The sequence below is a fragment of the Hirundo rustica genome, chromosome 7 (assembly GCF_015227805.2).
Source record: "Hirundo rustica isolate bHirRus1 chromosome 7, bHirRus1.pri.v3, whole genome shotgun sequence".
NCBI classification, from domain to species: domain Eukaryota; kingdom Metazoa; phylum Chordata; class Aves; order Passeriformes; family Hirundinidae; genus Hirundo; species Hirundo rustica.
The window spans coordinates 25,537,351-25,549,589 of record NC_053456.1 but is presented as its reverse complement, the minus strand read 5'-3'; the positions used below and the strand labels follow the sequence as shown (position 1 = coordinate 25,549,589).

Below are 12,239 nucleotides of genomic sequence, written 5' to 3'. Positions count from 1 at the left end.
TGCACAGTTCAACAGCCACGACCCTTCCCAGGACCTGCTTCAGCAGGATAGGACCCTGGGACAAGAGTAGCTAAGGATCTTGATGTCTGTTTATATGGGACCATCACAAAACCTTCTTCCTGCCTCAGACCAAGCAGTAGGATCTGAACAGAAGCACACGTCCATTGAAGAGGGACAGAGACTGACTTTTTCCATGTAAAATAAAAGCATGATATCCAATTAGCAAGTGCTGCAGCTCTTGGTTTTCCCTTGCCGTTTTTTTGTTTTGTTTTGTTTTACAACATGGGTTGAGAAAGGTCAGCAGAGCTGGCTTAGTAGCCCTGCCACGAATGAAGAATGAGACGTCTGCTAGAGGCAATGACATTCACCACCTCCTGCTCGCAGTGCCCTTTAGCAAGCAGTGTCTCCCGGCGATGTGACACAGCCAGGAGCTGTGTGTGGACACACTGTGGCTCTAACCAGCTCCCAGGGAAAGCCTTTGCTCTGTCAGCCCCCCGCCTGACATCAGCCCGCTCACGCTCCCTGCATCACTGATGAGATAAATATTATTCTAGTTGTTTTTCTATGCACCCCCTGGAGACTTTGGTCCTCGGGCCAGTGTCGGAGTCAGTGGCCCTTGTAAGTGGCAGAGGTCTCTCAGTCTCTGTCGGTCTGATGGAAAGTCCATCAAGGTTTGGGCAGAAAGGAGGGGGTGGGAGAGAGACAGCGGCTGGAGTCAGTCCTTGTGCAGGCAAGCTAATGGGAGAGCCAGCCCACCGCATTTCACTGAGGCGCTGCAGCTCCCCTGCTGCTTGCTCCCCGTGAGCCACAGAGGCAATAAAATATTCAACAAGCCTTATGGTCAAGGGTCAGTTTAACAGCGTGACTCTCTGTTTGGCGGGGGAAGAGGAGAGCGGGCTGGAAAGGTACCTGGAGGTACTCTTTGTTGCTGTCTACGTTGGGGGTCCAGCCGTTGTCATCGCTGTTGAGCCGGCTCTGCTGAGGGGTCCAGCGCCCGTCTGAGAAGGTGGAGGAGGCACTGATCTGCATGTTGGAGATCCTGCCAGACTCCATCCCCAGAGGCACGTTGCACTGAAAGTCTAGAGCAGACACACGCATACAGAGAGATTGGTTTACAGCCTCAGTACTTCATCCCCAAGTGAAAGGCAGCCCTGAACGAATCTCTCCAGCTAACCCTGAGCAAAGCTGCCTGTCTGGAAAGATGAACAGGTCTGCACCATCTTGCTGCCTGTGTGTGCTCACAGGTGGCACTGCAAAATTACAGACAGGGCAGCTTTGTGTTTGCATGGCCCTCTGAACATTAATACAGTCTGGATCTTTCTCCCTCTCTCTCCACCTTGGCTCAGTTTTCACACAATTCTGTCCCTTCCTTCTCTCCACCTCCACTGAGATGTTCCAAGTACCCTGGCCACAAAGTTCCCATCTTCTTGAAGGCTGTGGGTGAAACCCAAGGACTGACAAAGCAAGGAATACAGACAGACACATTAGGAGAGTGCTTACTGTTGCCAGCAGGAGTGTCAGGAATGGGCCGCTCTAAAGGTTTTGTGTGCATGTGAGAGCAGGGATGCAGGTGTGTATGTGCCTGTGCATATCTGCATGCACTCTATGTGGTATCAGGACCACAGGGATTAACCAGACACATTTGTGAAAGACACTGCTAGGCTTTTCTTTGGATCTCCTCACTTCTAAGCTTTGAAAGTCACAATTAGCTCAGTTTTATGGCGCATCTTATCTATTTTATGGCAGCTGTCCTGTAAAAACAATAGCAAAGAAAACAGCAATAGAAAATACAGCCTGGGTCCAAGTGTGCTGCTGCTGTGAAACAACAGGGCTCCACCAAACTGCCTGTGTTTTTAGTGTGGCCAAGTCACCTCGGGTGGAAATGATAGGCCAAGTTAGGATGTCAGTGCTACTATTAAAGTATCAATTTACACCACCATAAACGAAAACAGGTCTGGCACTTTAACAAAGGCTCTTGTACTTGATTTCTCAAGCTTTGTGCTCAACATCTTATTTCCAAATCCAGAGCAGAAAAGGGATTAAAGAACAGATCAACTGAGTGTGGCAATAGGTAATGGTGAAGAGCTCATGCTTGTCTCTAGCTTTCACGACCTCAGCAGAACGTCCCTGTCTCAGTCACAGAGTAAGAGGTGCCTGCTGCCCTGGTGCTGCACAATCCCTGCTCTACCCTGCTCTCTGTCACAGGCTTTCAGTGGCAGGTCAGGGACTCCCTCTCTTTCTCTGGGACTGAGGGGTGTCCTAAAGGCTTCTTCTCTTGTATCAGAGGTTCTCTGCGAACAGAGGTCAAGAACAGCAGCTCTGAGGCAAAAATACCATGGGAGAACAAATGGAACCTTTCCTTGCCTGCAAGGGTTATCACAAAGAATCAAAATGCTTTCCATTCTCAAAATACACAACTTACTTCCTCACTCCACATCAATTTACCTCCCTTATTAAGGGTTATAAAACAAAATTGGGCTTGAAATTCTTAACGCTTCAAGCAGTCTTTAATTAGACAGCCCAGAAATTCCAATTTGTGGTTTGGGACTGTGAATTTCTGGGAAACTAGAGAGAGAGAGAGCACATATTTTCCCCCATGCTTTAATAAATCTGCTGCACATGCTGTGCTGAAGTCTTCCACTAAATCCTTCGGGCTGAGCACATACATGAAGGATTCTAACCCAAAAGGTATTGAGAAGACTTCACAAGCAAGTGAAAAGTCAACAAAAGGTCAGAAAGTGAAATGCTTACTGAAATCTTACTTCTATCAGAAACAGAGAACAGATCTAAGTGAAACTGCTGTCTGTGCTGCTGGTGGAGAACCAGCCCCTGGACACACTTCTGCCTGCTTCACTCTTTGCACGTGCCAAATGAAAGACAGGAAACACAGGGGACACAACTGAGTCGTACACACACATTTCCAACTTACTTTCTGGGACTTCCTGGTGGATCAGGTAGTACTGAGCAGAGAAGCCGTCCTTAGCCACCGCCAGGTCAGTGTGGAAGGTGAGAGAGAGCACGCCGGTGGTTGAGCGGATGTCCGACGGCATCTTAGTGCCACAATACCTGCCTATCAAGGGGCCGACTGCGAAAGAAAGAGCAGCGAGGGTAACGCCTGCTTTTCCACCGGCCTGCTGGGTCAGCAGCACACTGCTGATCAGGATAAAAAGATGGGCTTCGGGGATGGGCTGTTTTTTATATCCACTGGCCCGGTGCCATGCAGTGCAGAGATATCCACTGCAGCAGGCATTGCTCTGCAATTGCTGGGAAATGCTCCAGAATGCTCTGTTTCTCAGTTTTGCTATAAGGTAGAGAGGTCCTCCCACCATTGCATGAGCCCACTGCCCTTCCCTGAGGTGCTTGGAGTGTCCCACGGGGCTTTTCAGATCAGTGGTTACAACAGAGCAGTAGTTTGTGGTTTAATGAATGCAGCCTTCTGCAGGCACACAGTCCCCAAGCTGGCCACGGAGTGCCTGATGGCAGGTTGCAGGCTGCAGCCACCCTTGAAGTTAGGCACCCTTGGTGCTCAGACACAGACTGGAGCTTTGTGAGACACCGGGAAGGGCCAAGGAAAGTTTTGGAGCTTTGTGAGACACCGGGAAGGGCCAAGGAAAGCAGTGCAGCACCCCATGGCTTACCCTGAGGGATGCCATCCCAGATGTCTAGCCAGTCGTACTTGCAGTCTCCTTCCCCTGACTGCAGTGGGTCATGCTCGAGGTCAAAAAGCTGAAAGTGGAGGAGGATTTCCGTCTTTGGCTTGGCTATGATGGTGAAGATGCAGTCCAGGTTGTGTGGATACTTGTCAGGGAAACCCGGGGACTCAATAGTGCCGTTGGGGGCAGTGAAGTTTCTGGAGCAGTCCTCAGAGCCTGTAGCAGCAGGAAAAACCCAGAGCCTTAGCAAAGATGAAGCTTGATGCCCACAACTTGACACTGTGGAAACCCCATTCTGAGTTTAGTGGGGTTGTGTATTCACTTCTGGAAATGTTCTGCAGCTCAAGAGCTCTGGGAATTACTGCAAGAAGTGAGAAGGTGATTTTCAAAGCTTTCCACAGGTGGAGAGATAAGGTCCATGAGGTCACTGTAGTGGACAACATGGTACAAAATCCCTTAGAGAGCTTTGCAGACATAATCTGTACACCACTGCTGATCCTCCTGTCAATTACTTCAAAACCAGGACTAGAAAAGCCATCCTATCCAAAGCCATTGCTGTGATTTGGCAGGCCGGCGCACGGCCACATCCCTGTCCCTCACGGTGGTGGTGGTGGACAGGGAGGTCACACCAAACTGGCCTGTCTTCCCCAGCTGGCCCTTTCCACCCTAACCGGTCCCCCAGACCCGTGTGCTGCTCCAGAGCCCGCAGAGCTGGCACGCAGGGAGCGGCCATCCACAGTGCTCACGGCACAGCCACCCGCAGCCATGCAGGCAGGGCACGGCTGCGGCACCAGGTGCGATGGGGGAGCCCCGTTTGGGGAAGGAGCTGCCTGGGACGGGGCAGAGAGGAGTAATGGGATGTGTTCGTTTTGGGAAGCCTGTTCCCATGGGCCAGTCTCCTGCAAACTCCAGCCTTCCAGCACAGATATCTGTGCCTCAGTTTCCTCTTGAGAAAATCTGGAAGCACAAATATTTACTCAGTGAAAGGGGCTGTGGGAGGGTGCCAATGTCTCCACTGTTTGCTGCAAACCCTTGGGAAGTGCACAGTTAGCCTGCAGCCCCCCCCGAGACCTACACAAGGGACAGGGGCCAGCTCCAGCATATGTTTCCACAACGTGGCCAGCCACGTTAAGAGTGGGGATAACCGAGTCCGTGGCAGGGGGCTCTCGGCTGAGAGCAGGAACAGAGCCCTATTTTTCACAGAATGAGCCATCCACACCAGAAATGCAAGTTATTTCTATCCTTAAGGAAGACCTTTGCATGGTGGGGAGGACAGACAATGTCGCCTCTTATTTATTGCTGACCTCAGCACTGGCCTCAGCTGCAGCCGGGCCAGTTCAGTGCCCCCTCTCATACAGCCAAGGTGCCTCGGGTGGTTGGGGAAAGGGGAGTTTCTGTCACATTCATACCACGGTGTCTTTGAAACCCTTGCCGGGACAATAGGCATCAGAAATCTGCAGCCTGGAGCGAACAGAGGAGAAAGGCGGTGTTAGAGAGGCGGCTGGCCACGGCTGCAACCCGCATTCTCCAAGGTTCCTGCTTCACTTTTACAGGGACTCTCTCCTTCTCCGCTACAAACCCTTTTGCTCCGGCACTTCCAGGCAGCGCGAGCCTTCCCAGGACTAACGGGAGACTTGTTATTCAATTCAGCATTAACCTAGGGAGTCAGGCCAGCAGCCCGCAGTAATAGCAGGATCTTGCACTGCATTATGCAGTCAGTGCCTGGCTGGAGGGCTGCTCAGGAGAGGCTCTTAATTGACTACCTAATGAAGCAGCCAGCTTTTCTGGTGTGAACCTGTGGGGTAAAATGCAGAGGCAAAGAAAAAAAAAAAGGCCAAACACAAATCACAGCATAATGCTACAAACAGGGATAAGGGTGTACTTCGTTCCAAACAACCTGAAAGAGGAACAGATAAATAGTGAAAATAACACAAGCTCCGAGCTAGGGAGAAAATCAAAGGCTAAACCCAGAGTCAGGGACTGTTCTCTAGAGACAGGCAAGATGTAACTATGTCACCACATTAGACAACAGTTACCACAGTTATCACATTAGACAATAGTGTGGGGCTCTTATCGCATTTGGCATCTTTGTCTACATTTTGGCTAATAGCAGCAAACACAAGGATCAGCTTTTTATAAGGAAGCTGCAGATAATCACCGGGAGTCGTGCTGGCTCAGGCCAGCCTGAGAGGCGACTTCGATGCCCAGGGCTGCAGAGCTCAGGCCGGCCCTGCCAAACTGACTCACAAAGGGAGCAGCGGGGAGGCTGGACCAGCCGGGGCAGGCGGCCCTTGTCAGCCCACAGGCTGCTGAGCGATACCCATCAGGGGATTCAAAGACTGCTATGTGCTTGTTTGTATGCAGATTGCTCCTCTCTCACACTGTGATAAGGGAAATTTAGCACAAGGTGGGGAAATAAATGCTCCATTGAAAAGAGTTGGTTTTTAAGGTCACCCTTAAGACAGAAGGAATCTGCAGCCACTGCTGCCTTCACTGAAGTGGACAATGACAATCTGATGACCTTTAAAGCTGGTGACACCCTTGCTGGTTACCCTGACAGCTCGGATGGAAACTTGGCCCATGCCTGCCTGCCTGCCAGCAAAAGGCAGGGTTTCCTTGTACTGCAGGATCTGGCTGCAGGGTCATGGGCTCATCCACACTCCTGTGCCAAAACCTGCCCTCCCAGGCTTGATTTCGTGGGCTGTGGCTGTAAGAAAGTGTGGCTGTATCTGGAGAGGATGGCTATCTGCAGGGGTGGGGGTGGCAGAAGGAGCCCCAGCACCACTTCGGACCTGAGGGCGGTACTGCAGAGACTTACACCGAGGGACACAAACTAAGCTCCAGCCTCCATCCAATTTCTGCTCTCTTCCAGATGAGCCCTTCATTCCCTCAGGGCCCCTGGGCACTGCTGCCTGTGCTTCACATCTTTTCTTTAGAGGCTGGATAAGCATCCCTGTTGTGTTCCTTTTTGGTTCTTCCCATGGCACAGACTTTTTTTTTTGGTGCTGGATGCAATGACTGAAAGCCACGTGTGTTGTCTTCCAAGACATCACCAAAGGAATGCGGGCACAGGGCAGGTGCCCGTGTGCCCACACAAAACGCCCTCCTGTTCCCTCAGCATGCAGGCACACCTCCCCACATGCACACAGGGTAGGGGCTATTTTTTCAAGCCTCTTTCTTGTCAGGCACAAAATTCTGGCAAATATTTAGACAGCAACACTATTAAAAGGGCTTTGAGCCGATTTTTCTTTCCTCAATAATAGTTCAGTATTAAGCAGAATTATGAACAGTTCTTCTTATATCAGACTGGAAGGGTGCTGCCTCAGACATTGACAGCATTGCTGACAGCAATCACTTGGAAACTAGAGCTCCCCACATCCATGGAAAGAAAACACAGCGTCACTGATCAACCCTGAATCACAGCTCCACAGGAGGGGGAGCTCCATGCACTTCTAACAGAGGGACAATCCCCTTTCAGCCCTAACAAGCTCTACACATGCCAGGAAGTAAAGGTGTGTTTCTAGTCCTTGAATACAATAGAGCGTTTAAGGAGGAACCCTGCTTTACTTGCCACACTGTGATCCAAAAATGCACTGTCATGTGACACTAACATCTTTACCTTCTTTCAAATGTGATGCACAGACCTGCTTAAATTTAAAAATTTAAAAAAAAAAAAAAAAAGTTCTTTATGTCTGGAAAATATGCTAGAAATCACATTGAAAAAGTGTTCAAAGATAATTGTGTCCAAAAGTCTGGGAGAAAGGCCTGACTCAGACACTCACCTGTCTTGTAGATCTCATAGCGCAGAGAGAAGCCGGCACCTTGCCGTGCGTAGTCGGAGGTGAACTTGATGTAGAGAGAGGGGCCAGAAGAGATGATGGTAGGAGGTGCAATGTTCCCGCAGTGCTTGCCCAGCAGGTCTGCCGCTTCGCTGTCCCCGTCGCGGATCTCGATGTAGTCGTACCTGCGGAGGCAGGTGAAATGGCAGGGAAACCATCTGTCAGGGAGATGCTTCGGGATGCCAGGCGTAAACAAAAACCACTCTTGGCATCTGCATATTTCGCAGAATGTCCTCCCGACAGGTACCTGTGGCTCTCTTATTCGCACCCCACCACAGACCCCAAAACACCTTTTCTCTTTTGCCTGCCTACGTTTAGGTCCTTTCCTCTGCTGCCATTCACATCTTTAATTTATTGCACATACATCTGCTTCACCTTCACAGCCAACAATGCAAAATTTAGGACACGCTTTACCTCTATTTCCACAGAACTCCTTTGGCGTGGTAGAAACTCAGATACAGCTCTTCTGGGGCTGCTCTCCTCCCCATACCTCTCATCTGAAGTGCCATTGTGCTGTTTGGCAGAACTCGTTTTGTTCCCGTATCCATGTGGGATTTGGCCAAGCACGTACCAAGCGTGAGACTGTCAATGTTCAATCCACGTGAGCAGGAGCTATTTTATGCACTGACAACATACTGGTCCTTTAGCAGTCATGGCAAGTACACTCACTTAGCCCTTGGACATTAATATTAGTCCTCTACTATTAAGCGCTAATGAAGATTTTCTGTGGATGAGGTTTTGTGTAAGAGCTGGGTACCCACACTCGCTATTGCAGTAACTGCACCCCACCTTTGCTGGACCCTCCCTGAAGATGTTCCACCTGCCCACGGGCCCGGGTGTCTGACTGGCTGTGGGGAGGAATGTGTAGGGTTAGAAGAATTGCCTTCTGGTGCAGAGACAAAAGCTTGTTGCAAAGCTCGGCTGGAAGGGGAAAGTGCCACAGATCCCTTCATATTTTCTAGGCCATGAGTAGGCAAGGTAGTAGTATCAGGCTCTGCGTGCTGTGAAGAAACAAACAGCTTTTACGTGTACATCTTGTTCTTCAGCTGCTTTCTAACACCCACGTTCTCCCGCCCCTCTCCTCTCTGGCCAGCGTGCTGCTATTTACAGAAACTGACCATCTCTCTAGGACTGTTTATTTGCTTTGTATCAACCTGTTTGAACAAGCTACAGCTCTTCTCACGGGGCCAGGGAAGAAAAAAGCATTTCCAGGCTGCCAGGAATCTGCCTTTCTTCTTTGTCACAAGATCTTCTGCTTGGGAATGGAGAGTTGAAAGGAGAAGTAGCTTGCTGGATATAGAATGATCCTCATGTGACTCATTCCCGTTCTGCAAAGCACATATCGGCGAGTAACAACCTCAAAACAAACTTACAGGGACTTAGTGTGCTCCTCCACAAAGAAAGATGGCTCAGACGGCTTCGGTTTCACTCCTTTCTGGGACTAAATCAGGCTGAGAGCCAGAAGCAAAATGCCTGCAGATAAAATCCTGTCTACGCTGGACCAAGCACTCAACTAGCTGCAATTACCCAGCCTTTAACTTCATTACAGACTCAATTGGCTTGGCCAAGGTGAAATCCAAGCAGTCTTGAGAACTGGCACTCGAAGAGGAAGAGCACTTGGCTTAGCTGGTGTGTGGACACACAGCAATGCAGACGAAGATCTCTCCCCTTGCCCTCTCCTCAGCTCTGCCTAGCCGCTATCACCTCGTGACCCCTTATTACCCTGACACCAGTCAGCAGCACCCTGCCTGACCCCACTAATGGTCATCATGTGTGGCTTCATCCTACCATCTCTCTAGGGAGGAGGAACATAGAAAGCAGTGTTAGTGCTTCTAAGTAGAATTTTTTCCTCCTTGTTTGCCTATTTGTTTAAAGTAGTACTGAGCAAACAGCGGGGACATTTTGTTCTCTAAATAACTGCTTGCTTTCAGCGTGCTTGCAGCCCTTCCACATCTGAAGCACACATCTGTGCCGCAGAACTACTGGCTACTAGTGAAATTGTGAGTGTGTGGCAAAAAATTAATTTGGCAAAAACATGAATGCTGGCAAAACACGGTTAGTGGAGTGGACTGTAAAAGCTGCCATTTTCATGCACAGGCAGAGGTTAGCTGCATCCCGGGGAATCACATCTGTTTGTGTCCTCGTGGGGTTGTACCTCGCCAACACGGTGCACAGCTTCAGCTGCTTGACTGCAATGATCACAGCTTCTGCTGCAGCTAGCACATCGAATATCCTAGCGCTGTCCACATGGCTCCTCAAGCCACTCAGCTCTGCAGGAGCCCTGGAATTTCAGAAGCAAGTCCTGGGCAAAGAAATTTTCACTTATTGAATGGGTGATGGACTTCCAGTAATACATACAATAGGGAATATTGGAATCTGCTCATGGGCAATCTGCAAATGGAAAATTAAAAGAATAAATCTAGTAACTAAATCATCAGGAAATACTTGCCTTTTAAAATTAAGCCCTATTTGGCTTCATTCAAGCATCTAACTTAGCTTTCTCATACTGGAAATAATCCTTAATAAATCAAATGTTAAAAACAACCCCAAAAAAACCCAAAAAGCCCTCAAGAGAAGGTCAGGAAAACATTTTTTGCCAAATGTAAAATTAATATAAATGTGTAAGAGTTTTCTTCCCTAGTTAAAAAATCCTGGCCCAAGTCCTCTGCACTGCATGAGGCAAACCCTTTTCTTTGGGTCATATAAAACAGAATGTGAACTGGGAAAGGATTACACTTGGGAGATAGCACTGGCCAAGATGAGCAGGAAGTAGGAGCCCCTACTTCCTCTACATCACAGCAATTAATCTTTAGGCCTTCAAAATGAAACACCGAAGACATCCAATCAAAACTGTTAAAGTTCCAAATTTCAGCAGGAATGCCCGCTAATCCCCACCACAGATTCTTTTGGAACCATGCGCTTCGCTCAGGCCCATGCCTTGGCCCTCAAACAAACTGATAAACCCCATTCTCCTCATTCTGGGTCACTGGACATGTTACAATCCAGCTTGGCCAAATCCTTGCTCCTGTTAAGCTTAAGCACGGTTTCTAGACTTTCTTCTTCCCTTGTGAAAAACAAGAAGAAAAATCGGAAGGAAGAAAACCCAACCACGCTTTCTACTCTAACCATTTCATTTTTGGATAACTAGGGCCTAGGGCACAGCTGGGTGGGACACATTTGTGCTGTGATGGTGTTCAAACTGTCTCATACAGTGCCCAGCAGTCTGCATTTCACTCATATAACCAGAGCCATTGTTTCAGTCAACATGCACCAACATTCTTGTGGGCTGACCTCTCTGGCGTCACCTCCACTGAGAAAGATGCCACTTCCAAGCAAATTTCATGGCCACTTCTCCCCACCTAGGCATTGTTCCAATGAGCCAAACGAAAACACGTGAGGCCAGGGTGCAACCACTGTAACCCACAAGTATAACCAATTGATTAACCAACTTTTCTTTTGCAGGGAAGGTGACCACATTTGGCTGCTCCTCCAATGGCACAATGGCAAGACATTCTGAGCTGCCACTTGAGTGAGAAGGCCAGCAAGTTGGTTTGAAACCACCACAAACAGCTTTTCACTCGGGAGTTTTGAGGCTGGGAGGCAATGCCGAAGTAATTTTTACTGCCCAGACAATGGAGGCTGAGAAAGAAGGGAAATACAAAGCTTAGATGCTCTTCTTGAAGTTGTTTAACAGAATTAAACGAAAAATGTACAATGCTTACAAATATTGCTGCATTTTAAATACATATTTTTTTAGTAGAAAGTGCTTTGCTGATGTTAAGAGAGCTTTCGTAAACTAATTATAAAGCACTTCTACAGCCTGTATTATTCATGCTTGTCTGCTTACTTTTTTCTCCAGTCAACCTCTCTGCTTTCCAGGCTTTCCTTTCTATTTTTCCTAAGTCACTTTTCTGCTGGCTCCCCGAATGAGGTGCAACAATGTCGAACAAGCCCCAGCTGTAGTGATTATGAGAAGACCTCCAGCTTCTCAGCCCTTTTCTGTTGCGAAATGGCTAATCTGCTCCCTGAGCATTGAGCCCTGCTCCACCATCCCCTGGGGCCAGGACAGACCTCCCAGGTGCCCACCCAGGCACTGCTGAGCTCCAGAAACGCTACAACCCATCTGGGGAGCAGCGCCAGAAAGCCTGTGGCATTCCTCTGGGCGCTCCTCTCCGGCGGGACACTCGACACAAAGAGTTTGGTGACCCACACTGCTGAACACAAAATCAACAGCCCCGTTCACCTTCATCCCCTGGTCCCTCAGGCGCTGAGCTCTTCCACCCTGAAACATGCCTCAAGGGCATTACAGGGATGTCAGCTTAGGATGGGGAGAAACACGGATAACAAATTATTTATATGTTCACCGCTGTATCATGAGTCCTCTGAATACGATTGCTTCAAAGCCTAAGGAGGACTGGCCAAGCTCTGACCTAACTGGCAGCACTCTCCGTCTCTCTCTGGAGCTATGATTTGAAGTAGGTGAGGACTTGCACTTAGCAAAGCCCAGCTTCCAGTGCTTGCCAGGACTGGAGGGAGAGGCGAGGCTCCAACCTGAACCTCCCCAATGTTTAATTTGGAGCTATTATTTACAGGCGTTTCCATGGGGCTCATGACTGCAGCTGGCAAACAGTAATGATGGGATTCTCACGAGATCCTGGGAGGTAGGAAGGCAGAGAGGAGCAGTGTCTGCCCTAAGGTCACACAGGAAGTTTGCAGCGCAGCTGAGAATAGAAACCAATCTTGACTG

At 49.1% G+C, this 12,239-nt stretch overlaps 1 protein-coding gene across 6 annotated transcripts in view; it reads right to left on the bottom strand.

Moving 5' to 3' along the window:
- The window catches only part of NRP2 (neuropilin 2), an 88,062-nt gene that overhangs the window by 51,869 nt on the left and 23,954 nt on the right, over nucleotides 1-12,239 (bottom strand). For all 6 annotated transcript variants that reach the window (XM_040070173.2, XM_040070176.2, XM_040070174.2 and 3 more), the window contains exons 3-6: nucleotides 7,436-7,617; nucleotides 3,639-3,869; nucleotides 2,930-3,085; nucleotides 910-1,079 (exon numbers count right to left, since the gene is read on the bottom strand). In XM_040070173.2, coding sequence (XP_039926107.1) covers nucleotides 910-1,079; nucleotides 2,930-3,085; nucleotides 3,639-3,869; nucleotides 7,436-7,617 — 739 coding nt within the window. The remainder of the gene's footprint in view (nucleotides 1-909; nucleotides 1,080-2,929; nucleotides 3,086-3,638; nucleotides 3,870-7,435; nucleotides 7,618-12,239) is intronic.